The sequence below is a fragment of the Diabrotica virgifera genome, chromosome 6, assembly GCF_917563875.1.
Source record: "Diabrotica virgifera virgifera chromosome 6, PGI_DIABVI_V3a".
NCBI classification, from domain to species: domain Eukaryota; kingdom Metazoa; phylum Arthropoda; class Insecta; order Coleoptera; family Chrysomelidae; genus Diabrotica; species Diabrotica virgifera.
Genome location: NC_065448.1, coordinates 79,443,140 through 79,466,719, shown reverse-complemented (window position 1 = coordinate 79,466,719; position 23,580 = coordinate 79,443,140). Strand labels below are relative to the sequence as shown.

General features: G+C 32.8%; 1 protein-coding gene across 2 annotated transcripts in view; it reads left to right on the top strand.

Moving 5' to 3' along the window:
* LOC126886456 (neurofilament heavy polypeptide-like) overlaps window positions 1–23,580 on the top strand; it is a 77,810-nt gene that overhangs the window by 43,236 nt on the left and 10,994 nt on the right. For both annotated transcript variants that reach the window (XM_050653403.1, XM_050653404.1), the window contains exons 6-7: window positions 11,854–12,480; window positions 20,213–20,590. In XM_050653403.1, coding sequence (XP_050509360.1) covers window positions 11,854–12,480; window positions 20,213–20,590 — 1,005 coding nt within the window. The remainder of the gene's footprint in view (window positions 1–11,853; window positions 12,481–20,212; window positions 20,591–23,580) is intronic.

Sequence of the window (23,580 nt, the reverse complement as noted above, 5' to 3'; positions counted from 1 at the left end):
GTGGGTATTGAATGGTGTAATCCTCTTATGACAACTCTATAGGCCCTCTCTTGTTTCGGTTGGTAAGTGTGATGTACAATGTTTTCTTTTCTAAGGTGCTGTATGAGTGTCCTGTAGGTGTCTGAGTTTGTAGGGTTAATTTTTACTGTATTATTTGAAATGGTTTTGGTGTAATAGGTTTCTGCCGCAGTTGCAGTTGAAAGGTTTGCTATCATAGCACTATAGTCAGTAACTCCATAAATATAGATTGGTGGCGGTGAGGGATCTTTTTTGGTGATATTTGTGTTTTGTGTATTTGATAAATTGTCTGTTTGTTCATCTAGATTTTCTTTTGAGAGGGAATCAAATCTGTTTTGTGTTTGGATTTGGTTGGACTTTTCTGAAGTTGTTTGTCTTTTCATCCTTTTTCTCTTATTGGCAACTTCTTGCCAAGGATGTTTATTTTGGTTTTCTGTTTCGTTAAGTTCTATGTCGCTATCGCTATCTGTGTAGTTATTGGTGTTTTGTGTTGATGAGAGTGAGCATTGAGGGTTTGTGGATAATGTTGTGTATTGTGACTGAATAGGGTTTTGAGTGTTTTGAATATTTTGTGCAGTTGATTGACTAGGAAATTGTACTTGGTTTGGTATAGCTATTTGGGTTGGAATAGGTATTTGGTTTGAGCATGACATTTGATTTGTTATCTGGTTAGATGGTGTTTGATTAAAATACAAAAATGGTACTTGCGGTTTTACTGCTGTTTGGTTTGACTGGTTCTGGTTATTTATTGTTGGGACATCCTGTCTAGTATTCATTTGTTGATAAATTGGTTGGCCATTATTATCAAATCCTAATAAGTTCCCCGAAGGGAACATATTTCTTTTGTTTGTTTCACTAATCACTTGGTTTTTGTTACTTTTCACTTTAACAATTTTTTTGATGCTGATAAGATAATTACTAGTTAATTAGGTAGTTTTACGATAAGGAAGTTCTCTAGCGCCTTTAATGACGGTACATGTTCACGCTTCGAGAATCAGATTGCTACTAATAATAAAATTAAAAGAATAATTAAAAGTAAATAAATAGAGCTAATTTAAACATACAACGGCAATAAACACTTGAAAATAGAAAAATGGTACAAAGGACTAATCGAGAGATACAAGAATAAAGATGTTTTTAAATTTATAAACATCCAGATATTTTACTGTTCTACCTACTTTTATGTATATACCTTCTCATTATTTTCTTTCTCGCTCCAACTTATACTATTTCTACATAAGGTTCTCTTTGATAGACGAAACAATACTTACTTCCTTTTTAACTTCTGGGAAATAACTCATCTTGTAACTGTGAGCGATACATCACACAGAATTTACGTTAAAAGTTATCGAGACTGTTATCTGTCAATTTTAACTTAACGCAAAACGTTAAAAATAACTTGGTGACACATCACAGGGTTGATTGTCTTGATCAATTCTTAAGCTTTCCTTCCTTATACCTAGTGCCTATAGGTTTTTGACACAATGCCCTGTGTTACGCATACGACTGCAACATGTCCCTTTGAGACATTTCTTGCTCCACAAGACCAGTAATATTTCCCCTTTGGACGTCAGAAATTTTCGTCATGAGTATTATGTAGTCGAGTCTCATATAGTTATGTAGATAAAAATTTAAATTTAGTTGTTGAATTTTAGAAAGTACAAAAACCGCACAATATGAAACTCCTAGATTGTTCCAAATTAGTTATACTCACATATCTATTTCCTGTATTGGATGATATAATATCTGTGTCTTAACCATTAATAGAAAGATAACAAGTGATATGTTTGTTTTAGTGGTCATATAATTATTTCATATCTATTGTTGACATTCCTGTCTATATTTATACAATGTGTTTCGGGTATCACTATGTCTAAAAATAATCAGCTTAGGATTTTGAAAATTTGTACTTTCTGATCAACATATTGAAATATTTGCAACAACCTCACTAACCTTATAATTTTAATGAATCACCCTATATTATATTCTACAACATTTTGTATAAGAGTGTAAGTTATTCATATTTTGTCAAATTTAAGCTGTTTATTGTTTAGAAATGTAAATAGGCCAATCAAGTTAGGTTTTTACTAGACATAACGGAAAAGACGAGGTTTGACAGTTGAAATGTCGATGGTTAAGAGCACAGATATAGTATGTCCACTTTTTGCTGATTTTAAGATAACATTATAAAAATATTCATTAGGGTCATATGAATGTTCCGCATAATTATTGTAAGTCCAGAATGATTGTAAATGGGTTAAACGGCCTTGCCAAAATATAGTATTTCCCATTTGTACTAAAAACCGACTTGCACAGATATTTTATGTATGTTTGGAAGTGCACAAACATAGTATGTTTTGGGACATACAATATTAGTGCTCACGCGATCAAACTTATCATGGCTGTAAATACTGTTTGTCCGGACATGCAGTAACATATCTTATGTTGTATGTCCACACATTTTCAAAAAAAATATTTTTTAACCCAATAATACATAATATTTTAAAAAATATCTACATGAAACTAATAATGATACCCGAACTTATTACCCAAACATTATGATATATCGGTATATCAGCAGTATCAAACAAAAAGTAACGCGAAAACTTCAAAACGTTTTCCTCAACAATTAAGATATTTGGACATGCCATATCTGCGCTCTTAACCATCGATGTGTAGTATTAGATATTACAAAAAGACTACCATCTTGGGATTCGTCAATTTTTTAGTGGAACATTTTTTAAATAAACAATCAAAACGTCAAACTACTTCGTTTTTTGCTCATAACTTAAAAACTTGTTTATTTAGAAATTTGACGTCCACAGGTAACTTTTTCAGAAAAAAAGGATACATCGAATGAGATACGCTCAATGAAAATCAGTTAATAAATAAAAAAAAGTTATTGCAAAACGGATGATAAAATCACTGTTTTTGAATATTGTTAATAACAATTTTATTGTTTATTAAAATATGTTTTAATATACCTAAAATTGAGGGCACTATGGTGTTTGAATGGTGTGCAAAAAATGGTCCAGATCTGTTAAATAGTTTTCGCAAAATTGAATTTGTTTATAAATTTTTTTGAATAACGATCTAATTTCTGAGGCTGATCCAGTTAATATGGCTGAATGTATCTCAATAATCCGGGGCTCATTTCCTTCGTTAAGATGTATACTAACAGCCTATGAAAAAAAAAAGTAAAAAAAATTACATATATGTACACAAAATTATTTGTTAATAAATAGCTGTTTTTAAGCTTATAAACAATTACAATAATTTCGTAGAAATTAGATCAAATTAAATGGCAATAAAAAATACGGAAAACTGGTAAAAATACACAACTTCTAAAAAAAAAAATTTTAGGTCCTACGACCCTTGGGGTCTGAGATGGTCCCTTTTTTTGAAAAAATCACTGTCACGTTAATTAACAGCACTAAGAGCTGAAATTAACCAATCTTTTATAAGAAAAGTCGAAAGTTTTTAGCAAGAAAAAATGTTAAAAATTGTTTAAACAGGAGTGTTATAAACAGAGAGTATTTTGCGTTCCGACTAAAGTAAAAAATAGCGGGCGTAGTCGACTGACTGAATAGTGGGCGCGGTTGGCGACCGGCAGCAACTCCTAAAATTACGTTATACCGACCACAAAAATCAACTTTAAGATGAATGACAAATTTTCATCATTCCTTATGTTTTCGATGTCTCTGAATCCGAATATCGAGTTTATTTTTTCTAGAATTAGTGGAACATGTTCAAAAATCAAATTTTATGCAAAAATGCGAAAAATCAATTTTGATGATTTTTCAATTTTAACTCACTGTATTTTTGGTTGCTGTAAATATTTTCTTTTGAAAATTCTACTGTGTTATCTTTGAAGCATTTAGATAACAATGAGATTTGTTCAAAATGATTAAACACATTAAAAGAGAAGTTGTTAATTTTTAAACATTTTGTCGTCAGATTTCGTTAGTTTCATGTTTACTTAAAAAAGTTGAGTGACAAACTTTTTAGTTTATAATTTTAACTAACACAGAAATAAAATATAATTCATGAAGAAGTTTTCCAAAAAAATTTAATATAAAATATGCAATAGGAAAAATGTTATGTGACTTTATAGACGAGCGGCACACCCCAAAAAAGCTTATTTCTCGAGATACTGATACTAATTTTGGTCATACTTTATATTTTTGATGGTGCTGAAAACGAAAATTAGGGTTGTTTTGAATTTTACGTGGGGGAACATTATCAAAATCGCAATTTTACCCTAAAAATAAAAAAAATCACGTTTTTTTTTGCGTTTAACTTGCTACAACTCTGTTCCATTGTAATATTTTTTTCTGAAATTTTTATAGTATATATTTCTCACCTTTCTGAAGACAATGGGACCTGCTTCAATATTCAATATTTCTGTCTTGCTATAAAGAAAGTTATAAATTGTTTGAAGTAAAAGGTGCAGATTCTTGAATTGCAAAGTTTAATCGCAAAAGTTGAGTGACAAAATTTGAAATTTAGCTGTTTAATTAATTTTATGTTAAAATCTAGAGTCTAGAGTACAGAGAACAAAATGTTTTATAAAAAAAAGTGGTGTAACTTTTAATTTATAAAAAACGTAATTTCATTTTTTTATTTTTAAGGTAAAATTGCAATTTTGACAATGTTTCCCCATCTAAAATTCAAAACAAAACTCATTTTTGTTTTCAGCACCGTCAAAAACATAAAGTAAGACAAAAATTAGCCATTCACTACACCGTGCTTGATATCTCGAGAAATGAGCGTTTTTTTTTGGAGGAGTACCACTCGTCTATAAGGTCGCGTAACTTTTTTCTGTTGCATATTTTGACTTGAAATTTTCCAGAAAACTTCTTCAGGACCTATGTTTTAATTCTGCGTTGATTAAAATTATAAACTAAACAGTTTGCCACCCAACTTTTATAAGTAAACATAAAACTAATGAAAAAATTGTTTTAACAATTTTCCGGCCGCGGTAGCTCTTGGTACCCTCTGGATTTGTTATAAGGAAATTTTTTTTTAGTAAGTTTGTGCAAAAAATACGAATCGGAATAATTTACCTAACGGGGTCGACGATACAGCCTGGACTACACACGGATTCAAAATAGAGAAGAAAAAATGGCCTATACCTACCAATCGGGTTCTACTGTACCAAGTTTACTATTTTTTTTATCTATGATACCACATTAAAATAATAACATTTATCTTATTTTCATTGCAAAATTATCCAAAACAAAGCAGCTAATGGGATGTATAAACCTTTTTTGAAGTGGCCTTTTTATTGTTATTTTTTAAATTTATTTATTTAAAATATAATTTTACTAAATAAATGTGCAACATAATAAAATTCATAAAATTCAAGTTTCTACCAAAATATATAAATATAATATTAAGCTTCAAATCCGGTATACTGTCAATGTTAAAAATGGGCTGCAACGGTCTAGCGCTAGCGAATGGTAGTACGCGAATTTATTCTCATTCGGCTACGCCCATTATTTTTTTTTTTACTTTAGTCGCAACGCAAAGTTCTCTTTGTTTATAACACTCCTGTTTAAACAATTTTTAACATTTTTTCTTGCTAAAAACTTTGACTTTTCTTATAAAAGATTGGTTAATTTCAGATCTTAGTGTTTTTATTTAACATAACAGTGATTTTTTCAAAAAAAGGGGCTATCTCAGACCCCAAGGGTCGTAGGACCTAAAATTTTTTTTTAGAAGTTGTGTATTTTAACCAGTTTTCCGTATTTTTTATTGCCATTTAATTTGAGCTAATTTCTACGAAATTATTGTAATTGTTTATAAGCTTAAAAACTGTTATTTATTAACAAATAATTTTCTGTACGTACATGTAATTTTTTTACTTTTTTTTTCATATGCTATTAGTATACATCTTAACGAAGGAAATGAGCCCCGGATTATTGAGATACGTTCAGCCATATTAACTGGACCAGCCTCAGAAATTAGCTCGTTTTTCAAAAAAAATTATAAACAAATTCAATTTTGGGAAAACTATTTAACAGATCTGGACCATTTTTTGCACACCATTCAAACACCATAATGCCCTCAAGTTTAGGTATATTTAAACATATTTTAATAAACAATAAAATTGTTATTAACAAAATTCAAAAACAGTGATTTTGTCGCCCGTTTTGCAATAACTTTTTTGTTTATTAACCGATTTTCATTTAGCGTATCTCATTCGATGTATCTTTTTGTTCTAAAAAAGTTACCTGTGGACGTCAAATCTCTAATAAATAAACAAGTTTTTAAGTTATGAGCACAAAATTAAGTTTGACGTTTTGATTGTTTATTTAGAAATTGTTCCACTAAAAAATTGATGAATCCCAAGATGGTAGCCTTTTTGTAATATCTCATACTACACATTTCAACTGTCAAACCTCGTCTTTTCAATTATGTCGAAAAACGGCTTATTTTTTACTAACTTGATTGATCTAAAAATGTTTATTTGAAAAATAAACATTGTTTTTGCTTAAATTAAATGTTCAAACTGCCAATAGGCAGGTGGGTAGCAGGTTTAACTTGAATTTAAGCGAAAAACAATATTTATTTGTCAAATAAACATTTTTTCTGTTTTCTGACAGCAGTAATATGTATTTTGAATTAAATAAATTATTATACACTCTTCTTTTTGTATCAATTAATTTAATTAAAAAAAAATTGACACCCTGTATAAAAAATATAATAATGTTTATATTATTGAATAGAAAATTAAATAACCTTCCAAATCAGCTATCACCCGACCCATATTCTCATGAAAAATCATGGATTTCGTCATCACGCTTAGATGGATAACGTTACTGTATAGTATGATATATAATATATGCCAAAAAATCGTAATTTAATAATACAAATCGACTTCTTTCGGGATTTATCTCCAAAATCGTTCATTCTCGAGAAAATGAATTTATTCCAACTTAAACGTCATCATTCTGCATATAGTTATACAGGGTGTCCCCAAAAATAGTGCGTTCCTTAAAGGTATAGGTACAAGGCACAATGTAGAGCAAAAAAGTCTTATAACATTTTTTTTTAAATTTAACTGTTTGGCCAAAAAACCAAAATACATTTTTGTATGTAAATTGAAATCTGACAACTGTGTATACAAAAATCTAAAATTAGACAATCACAATTCAAAAATAGTTGCAGCATTAGCCTTAAATATTTACATTAAACCCTGTCTTCATCCTAAACAAACAAACAAATTCTATTTATTTATAATGGGAAATAAGCCACAATATTATTAAAAAATGATTTTTATTAACGTTTCGACGCCCAAATCGGGTGCCGTTGTCAAAATACAAAATACTATTAACATAAACAAAAATGTTGTTGCTTAGTAAAAAAAATTCTTCTATTTTTTTTTTTTAATGCTCCACTCGGAGTAACATTACAATCTGTTCACTATTGGAACAATGAGTAACTTAATTCTAACCTAACCTAACTACATTTTTTTAAGCTAAAGTCTTACTCATCAGTATTTCTTTAGGTTATATTACCATATCGCCTATTTACACTACAATTAACGTGTACACTACCGCACGATGCGCACTACACTATCTCATATGGTTTAGTACCGCACTACACTAGCTCATATGGTTTGATTCTTTTAAGACGTCTGGTCTGGTTCGTGTTGTCAAGTAGCTGGAGGGCCTCAACATTCACGTGACGATGGAGCCTATCTTCGTGGTTCCGGGCAAATCTAGATATAGTCTGTCTAGCGGTGTCGATCCCCAGATCATTGTGGATGATACTGTTTCTAATATACCAGAGGGCATCTACGATGTTCCTTAGTACCTTGTTTTGGAAGCGTTGAATTATTTGTATATTACTTTCGCTGGCACACCCCCATAGTTGTATGCCATAGCTCCAGACAGGCTTGAGGATTTGATTGTAGAGTAGCAACTTATTATGGATTGATAATTTGGAGTCACGTCCAAGCAGCCAATACATTTTTTTATATCTGATTCCAAGCTCTTGTCTTTTCTTTTTAATATGTGCTTTCCACCTAAGTCTTGCATCAAGAGTGATACCCAGATATTTTGCAGTATTCTCATATGGAATCTGGATATCATTTATTCTGATTGGTATGTATTGCCTCCTTTTATTGGTAAAATCAATATGTATGGATTTGGTTTCATTCAACTTGATTCTCCATGCTTTAGTCCATTTATATATCTGATTTATGGAGTTCTGTAAGTTATGTACCGCTTCTTCATGATTATTTCCAACTGAGATAATTGCTGTGTCATCTGCAAATGTAGCAATAGTATCTTGACGTAGTTGAGGGATATCTCTGGTGTATAAAATGTACAGAACTGGTACAAGGACACTTCCTTGTGGAACACCAGCTCTAATCTGTCTCAAATCAGAGTATGCTTCCTCCTGGTTTACTCTGAAGCATCTGTCTGATATGTATGATTCTAAGAGTTGGGCGAACTGTTCTGGTAGGTGATAGCGCAGTTTATGTATTAATCCTTTGTGCCACACCTTGTCGAATGCTTGGGCCACATCCAGGAAGACAGTGGTGCAAACTTTCTTTTCCTCCAGTGCCATTTCTATGATGTCAGTGATCCTATGCACTTGCTCAATAGTAGAATGGCTCTCTCTAAAACCAAATTGGTGGGATGGGATTAGCTGTCTCTCTTCAATTATTGGCTTTAGCCTTTTTAGGAGCATTTTTCATAGAGTTTTGCTATCACCGGGATGAGTGATATTGGTCTGTACGACGTTACTTGGTGAGGTTGTTTTCCAGGTTTAGTTATCATTATCACCTCTGCCACTTTCCACAACTTCGGAACATATTTAAGTCTATATGAAGCGTTGAAAAGGTGGGTTAGTTTTATAATGGTTTTCTTCGGCAGCTGCTTTAAAATCTCACCAGTAATAAGATCAAAGCCAGGCGCTTTTTTCGGATTCAAATTGTGCTTTATTTCTGTCTCTAATTCATTAGGAGTAACAGGGTTGATTTTTATGTTTTCATCATTTAGTTCAATTGGTTCTTCAAGATCTTCTCCATCATGTGGTTTGAATGTATTTTCTAAATGATCTGCAAATATTGTAGCTTTTTGTTCATTGCTACGAGCCCAGGTACCATTGCTATTCCTAATAGGAGGATTTTGTATAATTGGTCTTTTAAACCGTTTAGCTGCTTTCCACAGAGAGTAGTCTGTCGTTTTATCAGCGCTTAGTTCACTGAGGTACTCCCCTATGGACTCTTGTTGTATGCGTTTGATTTCTCGCTTTAATTTTTGTGTGGCATTGTTTAAAACAGTTTTATCTGCAGGATTTCTAGTCATGTGCCAGTTTCGTCGTAGTTTTCTCTTTTCGGCTATCATATCCCTTATTTCTTTAGGATAATTGTTGCCTTTAGTTCTTTGGATAATAGTTGGTGAATTATCCCAAGCTGCTTGCTGGATCTTATTCGTAATTTTTTCTACAGCTTCATCTAATTCCTTGGGGGTTTTTAATGAGCCAGAGAGATCAGTTATCCTTTCTAATTGTAATTGGAAACTAGTCCAGTCTGTACACTTATTTGTTAATCGTGGTGGATTTTCTTTCTGTATGAGAGTGTCACTGAGAGTAAGAAGAATTGGAGAATGATCCGAATTCATGTCCAATGCTTCTTCCACGTGTACAAAATTAGACGCAAGGCCTTTTATGATAAAAAAATCTATTAAATCAGGTATCTTGTTTGGGTCCGTTGGCCAATAGGTTGGGGTGCCTGTGCTCAGAACATCACACTTTAAGTGTTTGGTTGCTTTGAGTAGCTCTTTACCTTTATTTGTGGTTAATCTGGAACCCCAATGGACATGTTTTGCATTAAAATCGCCTCCTATAATGAACCTTTTACCGTAATTCATCAAGAAGTTGGTACAATTTTCTTCTTTTAATGCATGTCGAGGAGGACAGTACAACGCTACTATGATAACGTTATAATCTCTCATGGTTACGTTGACAGCTGTGGCTTGAATCTCTGCTGTTTGGTATCCAGTGTCTTGATAATGTCTAATGGTTTCTTTTATAATAACCGCACTACCCCCTTTTGCTGCATTATCTGGGTGTATTGTTTGGTATATTTTGTAGCCACGGAATCTGATATATGATTCTCTAGTAAAATGTGTTTCGGATATAAGGCACACATCTATTTTTTCAAGGTCAAGGACTATTTGCAATTCCTGTTGGTGGTTTTGGAGTCCATTGGCGTTCCATTGCATAATGCGCAGTTGCTTAGCCATTTTTGTTTTTTGGTATCGCTCCTTGGGCGCGTTTTTCTAAATTAAGGATTCTGTTATCCATTTGATTTAGTCTGTCTAGTATTTGCTGCAATAGTATTTCAGTAGCTGCAGATTCTTTTTGTGTCGATTTTTCATTACAATTATTTTTGTTTTTTGCAATCTCGCTATATGTTTTCTTTTGTGTTTTTTTCTTCACGCTGTTGTTCTACCCGTGGAATGGCATTTCGTTGTGGATGCCGAGATGGGTTAGGTTTTTTGGTTTGCTTTTGTCGGAGTTTTTGTATCTCTTTTGCAACGACACATCCTCGATAATTAGCTGGATGTTCACCTCCGCAATGTACACTTCTAATAATTTATTTAATTTGACTCATTTATATCGGCAATTCAGATACATATGATACATTTTAAAGTAGAAGACTTTAAAATGATATTGCCAATATTTATGAGTTGCGTTCCTGGGACGACTTTACTGAAAGATAGTTCATTCGATTACATGAAATCAACCCCAACTCAAGAATATCCGTCACAAAAAGATAATAGCATGTGATCTGTCTTTAAAAAGACAACCATATGCAACTGTGACATTAAAATTCTCGCGTTAGAGATCTCATAGTAAATCACGAGGGAAAACCAGGAAAAACCTCGTGATACTATCCCGACATCGTAAGTATTTGCTCTTACATTTAATTTACTCTCAAAATTAATACCAAATTCTGACTTTACTATAATTTTGTTTAAATTATAAATAATATCAATAATACATGGATATATAAGTAATACTAAAATATAAAATATGTACTAATTCGACTATTGACTTACTAATTGTGGTATTTTCTTTCTATTGACTTCCTCTTTCAGTACGGGTATCCACATCCTACTGCATTCCACCGAGGAATTTGCGACACAATTGGTTTCGTTTAGCATAATTAGAGCCGCTTCTTTGATTTTTCTCTTTTTACTATCTGTTTCTTTCAGGACTATACTTGAATCTCTTCACTGAACTCTATGTTCATTATCCCATGCGTGTTGACATATTTGAGATCTATCAAATTCTCTATTTTTAATATAAGATTGATGTTCACTTATTCTAACGTTTAATGGTCTTGATGTTTCACCTATATAAAACTTTTCGCATTCACAAGGTATTTTATAAATACAATTCTTTGTCCTTTCTTGTTCATTATTAGGTTTAGTTTTAGATAGAATAGATCTCAATGTGTTGGTTGTTTTGAATGTTGTTGAAATGTTGAATTTTGGCATAAATATTGGCAATATCATTTTAAAGTCTTCTACTTTAAAATGTATCGTATGTATCTGAATTGCCGATATAAATGAGTCAAATTAAATAAATTATTAGAAGAATTTTTTTTAGTAATCAACAACATTTTTGTTTATGTTAATAGTATTTTGTATTTTGACAACGGCACCCGATTTGGGCGTCGAAACGTTAATAAAAATCATTTTTTAATAATATTGTGGCTTATTTCCCATTATAAATAGTTAAAATTGTAAAAATGCCACAAGAAAATAGCTTCAGAACAACATCAATATTAAAATACTATTTCTCTTCTAGGTGAAGAACAGTCGAATGAAGAGGCAACAGAAGCTGAAAACGTCCAAAAAGATGAAGATCCACTTGCTAAAACTCCACCAAAAACACCGGCAAGAAAAACCAAGGCTGTTAAGCCAGAAGCCAAAACAGAAACGAAAACTCCACAAAAATCACCTGCCACTGGGAAAACAAAAAGACAAAGAATGATGACGCAGCACTACCAAAGCCCCTTACCTGAAATTGAAATTATAACAAAAATTAGCTCGTCCACGCCTCGAAGTAAAAATAACGACGATAAACTTATTTATTTCTATAAAAATGAATTTCTTGCTGTTAGAAACTCAGAGGGGGGTTTCTATTTATGCCAGGCGATACAAAACGTATACAAATCTTCGTCGAAGATAAAAATTCGTTGGCTATCTCAAGACAAAACTGATAAAAGTGGGGAGATATACACTCCCGACTTTTATGATTTGACAGATTTCGACTGCATTTTAACTAGTTTAGATTTGACGAAAGTCGGTAAAGGAAGATATAAACTAAAACCCAAGGAAAAGGAGAGGACGGACAGCATTTTGAAAAGATGTTTGGCTGTTGAAAAGGGAGAAATTTCTCAACCTTCCGTATCTGAGGAACATCCCGATGGTCGTAAGTAATATCTTTGTTTATAAATGTTTTGCTATTATACACTCACGTATAAAAATGTTGCCCATTTTGAAATTAACGTGTGAAATAAAATTTTTTGTGCTGCCCCCAGTGTCATATAAATGGGATTTCTTTTCCGAATGCGATGTTTGAATGTATCATATAAATCGAATTTAAATTTAATATGGGCTATATGGTGGCCAATATAATTTTTAAATTCAATCTCATCAACGTAAGTATTCACTATTCTATCGACATGAAGACCTGTGTCATGGTGCATTAACACGAATTTGTTATCCAATATGGCTGGCAAATGGCAAAATACACTTGGGTGTAAAATTAACCGGACACCTTAAAAATTGGTCATTTTTGATGTCTCGAATTTCCTAAACCTGTTGTCCGATTTAAGTGATTTTTTAATATATTATAGCCTTATTCTTTAGCAATATCGCTGTAATAGTATTGTTGCTTAACAGGTAAATTTTCATTGTATACCGGATGTAGCAATCAAACTGTTTTTTTCTCAAAGTTCGCATCACCCTGTGGAATATTCTAGCACAACGGTTCTCAATCTGTGGTACATGTACTACTGGTGGTACATATCATTATTTGCGGTGATACACAAAACACGAAAAAAAAATTAAAATAGTAGTACATACTTAGTAAGTCTAGATAATACAATCTAAAAATATACGTAGTACCAAAAATAATAAAAAGAACTGTAGGTGATACATGACTCAAAAAGTTTGAGAACCGCTGTTCTAGCATTTATAAAATACTGAAATTAAAATCCAACTATAGCCTCATGTTTTCTCAACATTTTGTTTTTTGATTCATTCGCTTATGTTGGATAATAAAATAAAAAAGGTAGGTACTTTAACAACTAGCCATGTTTTTCATCAATACAGCGTGTTTTTAAATAATAATTGGCAAACTTTAAGAGGTAATTCTGCATGAAAAAATAATGACAGTTTGCTCTATCAACGATATGTCTGCCAATGCTTCATTTCCGATATAGGGGGTGTTGAAAGTTTTCTTGCAAACTGACGATTTATTTATTGCTTTAAAACCGGTTGAGGTATGCAAATGAAATTTGGTGGGTTTTAAGAAGTAGTTATTGCACATTTTTTGACATACAATTAAGAATTTAATATTGCCAATTGGCGCGCATACAGGTAATATGAGGGCTTATATTACCCGTATGCGCGCCAATGGTGAATATTAAATTCTTACTTGTATGTCAAAAAAATGTACAATAACTACGTCTTAACACCCACCAAATTTCATTTGCATATCTCAACTGGTTTTTAAGCAATAAATAAATCGTCAGTTTGTAAGAAAAATTTCAACACACCCTCTATCTTAGAAATGAAGCATTTGCGGACATAGGTTTATAAAGCAAACTATCATTATTTTTTCATGTAGAATTACCCCTTAAAGTTTGTCGCACTTATTTAGAAACACCCTGTATTAATAAAGAACATGGCTAGTTGTTAAATTTCCTAACTTTTTTATGGTCCTACTTAGGCGAATGAATCAAAAAACAGAATGTTGAGAAAACATAAGGCTGTAGTTGGGTTTTAATTTGAGTATTTTATAAATGCTAGAATATTCCACAGGGTGATGCGAAGTTTAAGAAAAAAACACAGTTTCATTGGTACACCCGGTATGCAATGAAAATTTACCTGTTTAGCCACAATATTATTACAGCGATATTGATAAAGAATAAGGCTATAACATATTAAAAAATCACTTAAATCAGACAACAGGTTTAGGAAATTCGAGACATCAAAAATGACCCATTTTTAAGGTGTCCGGTTAATTTTGCACCTCAATGTATGATCTTCTAAAATGTTTTTAATGTACCGGGTGTCCCAATAAGAATGGCTCTCGGCCATATCTCAGGAACCGTTTATACTATAGCTTTGGGAAAAAAAAATTTATAACAAAAGTTACCCCGAGAAAATCCTGGAAATTATTTTCGTAATTGTAAGTCCACCGCTAGAGGGCGTAATTGAATATCAAAAATTAAAAAATCGAAATTTTATAAAATTTGCCTAATGAATGGGCACTGGAAATCCAATCATCGTATTCTTCATACAATTCTGTGCATATTTTATTTCACAAGTTTAAGTCTACCTGTGCAAATAAGAGGTGGGGGTGAGTGGGAACCTTGTTATGAAAAAATCGCTGTAAGTCCGGTTCTGCTTAATCGATTTTTATAAACTTGGTCTTGTTAAAAACAGCTCTTTTTCGTCAATGTAATAGTTATAATTTGGAAACAGCCTATTACGTAATATGCCGGCTAGAAGGCGCTATTTATTGTTTTTTAGAAATCTAGTTTTCTTTGGAAAATATTAAATACAAGTATGTATGTTTTTCCCTGTATTACAAAATTAGACTAAATTAGCAACAGAATACCGAAAACCGAATGTCGATACCTTTTTTCTATCTCGAGATATCTTAAGAAACGTGTAAATTTTAAAAATAACTGTTGGGTCATATAAGTGGAAATGTATAGAAGCACGTAGTGTGCTATGAAAAAAAAAACAAAGAAACATTGTCCAGATGTCACCGTATATAATGAATCAAAACAACAATAAGACAAATAACACTATAAAATATAACAAAAAAGAGTGTGTGTACTTTGTACGCGAGTAAGAAGTTATACTTCTACTATTATGATTTTAACGAAATAAATATATTTGAAACAGTTTCAATTTTATTTTTGTTTAAATATTACACTAATTTTAATACTTAAAATAATACCAAAAATATAGCGTTAATATGTAAATTTTTATGAATTGTTGCCTCCGCGCATTTGCTTTTCTCTCGATGAATCGTAGAAAATATAAAAACGTCAGATTTTCTACACAAATTTTTAATTTTTATTTCATTATATTTTAATATCAATTATCCTATTCCCAACTAAGATAAATACATAACTGTTATTGTCACCGGTAAACTAAGTTAAGGAAGTCAAAGTGGAAACAAGTAGTGTGATATGGAAAAAATAGAACTATTAGATTAATTTCAAAAAGTCATGATGTGTCAAATCAGTAAAACATAAAAATTTGGTCATTGATGGTTTGTTGCGGTTTGTTTCTATTAAAATTTATATAAAATTTATACAGAGTGAAATTCAAGATGATTCTTACAAACTAAGAAGCATCTGACATGATAGCCACATTCTTTGAATGCATAAGAAATGCAACTGTTGCGGCTAGAATATATGCAGTGAAATATCCCCAAAGACATCACCCCAGTAGTAGAGTTTTTCATATTTTGTTTTGATTTCTTATATACGGTGACATCTGGAAAATGTTTCTTTGTTTTTTTTCCAAAGCACACTACTTGCTTCTTATATTTCCACTTATATGACAGCAACAGTTATGTTTAAAATTTACACGTTTCTTAAGATATCTCGAGATAGAAAAAAGGTATAGACATGAGGTTTTCGGTATTCTGTTGCTAATTGGGTCTAATTTTGTAATACAGGAAAAAAATACATACTTGTATTTAATATTTTCCAAAGAAAACTAGATTTCTAAAAAGAAAATGAATAGCGCCTCCTAACCGGCATATTACGTAATAGGCTGTTTCCAAATTATAACTATTACATTGATGAAAAAGAGCTGTTTTCAACAAGACCAAGTTTGCAAAAATCGATTAAGCAGAACCGGACTTACAGCGATATTTTCATAACAATGTTCCCACTCACCCCCACCTCTTATTTGCACAGGTAGACTTAAACTTGTGAAATAAAATATGCGCAGAATTTTATGAAGAATACGATAATCGGATTTCCAGTTTAGGCAAATTTTGTAAAATTTCGATTTTTTAATTTTTGATATTTAATTACGCCCTCTAGAGGTGGACTTACAATTATGAAAATAATTTCCAGGCTTTTCTCGAGGCAAATTTTGTTATAAATTTTTTTTCCCAAAGCTGTACTATAAACGGTTCCTGAGATATGGCCGAGCGCCATTCTTATTGGGACACCCGGTACATATTATCAGCTGTCATTCTCCCAATCACCTCCACAAGTTCTGTATCTCCTGTCCAAGAAATATCACTCCATATTCCATAGTACTATTCCGCCACCACCAAAATTAACACTGTATGAGCTTACATCTGACATACCATTCACCATATGGAAGCAAGATTTACAAAACTTCCTCTACAGATGAGTTGGAGTTTCACAAATTTTACAATATCATACCCTTCATTCAATTCATTAACATCGTCGTTTCTCCTGATTCTCCATGTGCTGTCTTGCCTTCTTTCTCTCAAATGTCCCAGTTTGGCTTCATCTTTTTTCGTCATTACCCAGGTTTCACATCTACAGTCCATCTACAGTTGAACCATCTAGGAACCTCCCAGGTCCATCTACAGTCGAACCCGTTTATTGGAATAGCCTTGCTGTTAGCAAATGTATTCCTATACCCGGGATTTTCTAATAACCGTTCATTAGTGGCTAGTAAAACCGTTTCGGGACCTCAAATTTATATTTTATAAACCGGGATATTCCTAGACCCGGTATTCTAATAAGCGGGTTCGACTGTACTATTTTTTTTTTTAGATTACTACTACAGGTTTGATCAATTTGTCTTGATTGTCAAATGAAAAATCATCAGGATCAGACAACGTTAAATCAGAGTTCATTAAGCAGCGCGGTGAAGCCCTGATAGAGTTATTACACGAAATGTTAGTGAAATATAAAAATCTATCCAATGACATCAAATGCGATCCCCCACTCCATTCACTAGAGGTGGGGTGGGGGGTAACTTTGAAATCTTAAACTGAAACCCCGAGTTTTTATTTCAGATTTAGATTTCTTATGTAAAAGTAAGCAACTTTTATTCGAGACATTTTTTCGAATTACGGACAGATGGCACTATAATCGGAAAAAAACAATTTATCGTGATACCATACGTAAATTATAGAAACGGTCTAATCTCTCGAGAAATACACTTCCAAATGAAAACCCAAAAAATACGTATTTAATATTTTTAAAAAACCTATCAAATCAAAGCTAAACATGACCCTCCACCTCACCCCCTAGAGGTGGGGTGAGGGTAACTTTAAAATCTTAAATAGCAACCTCCATTTTTTATTGCAGATTTGGATTCATCTTGAAAAAGTAAGCAACATTTATTCGAAACGTTTTTTAGAATGGTTGATAGATGGCGCTAATAAATTGTCTTTTTCCAATTATAGCGCCATCTATCAACAATTCTAAAAAAATGTTTCGAATAAATGTTGCTTAATTTTTTATGACGAATTCAAATCTGCAATAAAAAATGGAGGTTGCTATTTAAAATTTTAAAGTTACTCCCCACCACACCTCTAGGGAGTGGGGTGGAGGGTCATGTTTAGTGTGATTCGATAGGTTTTTGAAAAATATTAAACACGTATTTTTTGGTTTTTCATTTGGAAGTGTATTTCTCGAGATGTTAGACCGTCTCTATAATTTACCTACGGTATCACGGTAAATGGTTTTTTCCGATTTCAGCGCCATCTATCCATAATTCGAAAAAATGTCTCGAATAAAAGTTACTTACTTTTACATAAAAAATTCAAATCTGCAATAAAAACTGGGGGTTTCTATTTAAAATTTCAAATTGCCCCCAACCACACCTCCAAGGGGTGGAGTGGGGGATCGTATTTGATGTCATTGGATAGATTTTTAAAAATTATTGAAAACATATTTTTCAGTTTTTCGATCCGATGTTCAGTTAGCAAAATATTCGACCGTTCCGCTACTTTTGGGACACCTTGTATAAGATCTTGTCAAGTGTATACCAATGGGTGCGTTCGGACGACCACGGCGGCTGTACAGCTGAGCCAGCAGTAGCTGTCAGACGTCACCGCTGGAAGTCAGCCGCTGAGAGATTTACTAAGCTTTCCCTATCACGGCTGGATACAACCACTCAGCCGATTTCTGCTGACAGCCAGCCGCTATGGTCGTCCGAACGCACCAATTGACTACAACTGGCAAAGTGGCTTCTGCAAGCAAAGGTCTACAACAAATGTTTATATTAAGACACATCTTAGAGAAGTTTCATGAATTTAATGTTAAAATTGATCAACCCTGTAGATTTCCACATTGTGTATAATATAATTCATGACTTGAAAACCATCGTAGCTTACACCAGAAACTTCTCACCTACTTTGACAAAGGTTTGCTTAAGTAAGCGACGTGTCGCTTTGAGATGCTAAGTAAGCATCCAACGCGATCTGAACTGACTCAAAATCACAATGCTTTTCTAATTTTTGCCAGTAAAATTTAATTCATACGCAATTCTCTTTCGACGTTGGATTTTAAGCAGGCTATTTGGTTTTGCTTAGCTGCATTTGCCAACGTCAATAAATAATTGGATTATCTTTATTCTCTTCTTAATTCTTATGCCCTTATTTATAGTCGGTACTCAAGCTTGAGCATTTACTCCACCAAGTCAAACTTATGTCAAAGTCATACTCAAGTACCTATTGTGTTGAATCGGGTTGTTGGGTCCTTGACTGACCAAGGAGGGGAAGCATAGCTTTCGTATCGTCTACGCACATACGAAGCAATGGTATTTAATTTAATTTTATTTATTTTAATGCTATGTATTTTATTAAGAAACATGCATGGGATTGCGTTTACTACACCACAGTGTCACAGCATAATAAACTAGACCAGCAAGGACACTCCCCGATGCCGCCTTTGAAGTTGAAAAGTACAGAGTCGCCATTTTTCGCGTAGTACATCTCAGTGGTGATGTGATGTGTTCGTTCATCAGTGTTACCGATGTCACTATATGAAATTATATTAAGCCACTGCTAAAATGATCAGATTTTGCCAAAAATTATGTTAAAATTTTTGATCTTGGTAGTTTCTAAGGGTAATAATACATTAAGAAAAAAGTTATTTTATTCAACTTCCTAATTCAAAAATACTTGTCACAAAATTATATGTAATATATTACTATAATAAAACTACATCTGGAACGCTTTCAAATAAAATTTCCTCATCCTCATCTTGTAAAAATAAAGATTACATATATGTGATTAAAATAATTTAACATTTTTTGTCTGTTTGAAAGGAGTAACATTCTTTTACTCCTTCACTTTTGCTAACACTAATTTAATGTTTGCTATCTTAAACGTCGACAGACAACGATATCTAAGAAAATGTGATTTTTTTATTTCTGCATTGCTCCAGTATCAGTTTTTGCACTAACTTTATTACCCGTAAGAGATTCTTTTTGAATATTTTCTGGAATTTCTGCAAAATATTAACAATACAATCGCCATTCATCGTCAATATTTTGTGTTATGTCCCAATTATTGACATAATTCCCACAGGCATACCTATAAAATTATGTTAAAAATATTTAAGTTAATATGTCATAAAAGTTAAGTAAATCTGAAAATTATGTACAAATCGGCAACACTGTCGATTTTCTACACTGTCTGGTACTACGCGAAAAATGGCCGACGATCTGCGCAGTAATCGTGCGCGAACTTTTCCCGCCTTCTAGTGTGTCACTGCTGTTGCGTTTTATATGCTGTGACGGTGTGTTGTCACGCGATCTGTCGTTATAGTCATTGCGTTTCAGTCGTTTTTATATTTTATCATATATTTGCGCGATCCACCGCTCCATCGTAACCCGCGTTAAGAAAGCTTTACTTCCAATAAAAATTAGAAATATGTATTTGTTATTGCTTACTTCTATGTAACTTGTTTCAGTGGACTTATCTTTATATAAAGATGAAGAACAATTAGTGAAAAAGAAGTCTCCCGTAAAACGCAAAGCTCCACCGAGATCAGAGTCACCTAAAAAAGAAACTCCAACCAAGAAAGCTCCAGAAACACCGAAAGTTCGAAAGGTCGAGCCGAAACCGTCGAAAACCCCTACGCCAGCAAAGAAACAAACACCCGCTAAAAAGCTCCCTGAACCCAAAAAGACGCCGGCATCGACGAGCAGGTCTGCTAGGGGGAAGAGAAAAAGTGAACCAAAAACCAGCCCTGTGGTGGATCAGAAAAAGGCCAAGGTATTAGCCAAAATTGGAAGGAAATCTGCTGTTTCTTCCAGTAGCCCGAAGCCTCAAAGTACTCCTAAAAGTAGTAAGTAGACAATTTTAATTTTTTCTTCATTAACTAAACTCTTTAATAACTAAAAACAGGGGTACAACACAGGGGATAACATTCCTAGCACTGCATCAAAACAACATAATCAAGAAGGTCCCAACAAAACACTTCAGGACAATCTAATGATGCCTGTAAACTAAAAATTATGATGGGAGACTTCATTTTCACAAGTGAGAACAATAATAAATCACGAAAATCTCTTAATGTTTCAAATACTAAAAATAGCGCTATATAACGCAAACTGCTTAAACCATTATTCTCATGAACTAAACTTAATAGCCAAGGTTCTTTAACTACAACCACCTGATGGAACTGCACGCAGAGGCACTGTGATATTAAGAAATTCCTTAAAACACTAAGAACTGGAAAGCTATAAAGAAAATCATCTATAAGCCAGTAATCAGCCGTGTGATGGATGACCGAAGTTATCTTTAACGTTTGAGTTAAAGTTAAGATAACTTTCATGGATAACGTGCCCATAACTATTTACGTAAATTCGGTGTGATGTATCTGTCGCCGTTATGAGATAGTTATTTCTTCAACGTTAAAAAAGAGAAATAACATTTGACTAACAAAGTTTGAAGTAACAAAGAGAACCTTATGTAGAAATAGTACAAGTTAGAGTGAGCGCGAGAGATTGATCGGAACATGCCCCAGGCTTGACAAGTTTTTGTACAAAATGTGTTGGTTTAGTACATTTTGTGTCACTATTTCAGTCATTCCAGTGCATTTACAAAAATTTCTCTGGCAACACTGCATATGTTTATAAATTTCAACTTATATTCAACAATTATATCTCGAGTTGATTTTTGTATGATTTTTAAAATTGTATTACCTTTCTATTCTTAAATTATTAGCTTTACTTTTTATCGTTAATTATTATTTTTTTATTTATTTATTTATTTATTCACGGGCAAGCCCTATTCAAATATAAATGTTACAGTGTTCTAAATTATCATAATACAGCACAACCTGCCATATCCGGACCTGTCATATCCGGACCTCCCCATATCCGGACGGTTCTGCGCCGTCTGGATCTACCGAAATCTACCGAGAAAGGCAGTCCTGCTGTTGGACAACGCACTAAAAGAACTAAAAGATGGCGAAATAATGTATTATAGAATCTATAATACGTGTCTATCGACGAAAGTTATTGACGGAGTTGATTAATGGAATGTATGAAGGAGAAAACGTTTCAGAGACTATAAAGGAAGTAGTGGTCTTGATATCCGGATTTTTTCATATCCGGATCGGTCTGTCGCCACATTGATCCGGATATGGCAGGTTTGACTGTATAACATAACAAAGTGGTTTGAGAAAAAATAATTCTATGAGTAGTACAGTTACTAAAAAGAAAAAAGAATAAGATAACATATAGGTCAGTGCAATTACAAACAAAATATAACACATAAATCAATTCAGAAATGTTCCAAGGTATAACGGTTTTGAGTTATCTAATACATACAGGTCATGTAACACTAATCACAATACAATAGCTCTGGCCGAAAGTATTAAAAAGTTAAAAAGTTAGGGAAGAAATATTATTTTTAAAGCGGGAAACTGATATATTAAAAATTTCGAGGTTATTTAATGAGTTAGCCAATCGAAGAGTTCTAGGAATAAATGTGTCGTAAGAATAATTGAATCTATGAAAACAAACATAAAAGGTTTGCACCTGCCTAGTCGAACGACTGGGGACAAATAGAGATATTTTGGAGAGAAGCTCAGGGCAGTTACACAGCCCGTTGATAATTTTAAATAAAATTATTAAGTCTTGTTGTTTTCCGCGTACCTAAAGAGGAGATAAGTTCAGTATGCGCTCTAATGCAGAATAGCTGTAGTATACATGCATGTTAGTGGCAGTATATCTCAGAAAATTGTGTTGGACAGCCTCAAGTTTCAGTTTATGAGTAAAGTATTATTACCTACGGGCTTTTAATTGTTATTCGAAGTCTATTTTTTTGATATTTTTAATTTTGCACTGCTTTATATTTGATATTAAATTAATAACATGCCGCACAAAATCCTAGGACAACATGAAGCAGCGTTCTTCATTGAATATTCACTTGATTTCTATCTAAAAACAAGTCAAAAGATGAACTAACCTTGCATATCCTTACATAACTACAGAGTTATCTCACTTGAGGTTTAACGTCGCGTTATAAAGTGACAGTTGATATACCAGATAACTTGAGAATTGTCAAGAAATAACGCAAGTAGTTAAGTTAAGTATGATACATCACACCAATTCGAGGATTATAACATAACTACAGGATAACTTTACGTTAACGATAACTTGGTCATCCATCACACAGCTGAATATTGCAGTAGGAGTTACCGGAACAGTTAAAATATTTGTCATATATATGGGCTATCCATAGTGTGACCTCCAATTCAGTCGAAATCGGGACAAGGCTAAAAAAATACCTGAAATCCGGGACTTTTCAATGAAAATCGGGCCATTTTTTTAACATGTTGACGGACAGTGCGTCAAATGTTTAAGCAAGTGTTGTGACTTTGTGACACTATATGTATTTTGCAAAGTATAATAGGGAAAATGCAACGTCTATAGACGTTGTGTCACATTACATCACTGGAAATTAGACGTCTATAGATGTTCTGTCCGTCAACGTGTTAAATATAGAATTTTAATATCATCATTTTATTGATTATTTAACATTTTTATGTTGACAATGATATTTTTGATGGGGTTAAACCTCAATTGGTTGTAATAAGTAAATATAACCTTAGTTAGGTTAATATAAAAATGTAATTATCATTACAACCAATTGTGGCTTAATCCCATCAAAAATATACTTTTCAAACATGCCACAAGAAAACAGCTTCAGGCCATTTTTATGTTGTTTAAAATACAGAAACGAAAAAGTCCACAGTTTGAGTTTTCGTACAACTATAAAACCACGATATAAAATGCTTGCGTTTTTGATGTGGTATTAATATTACCT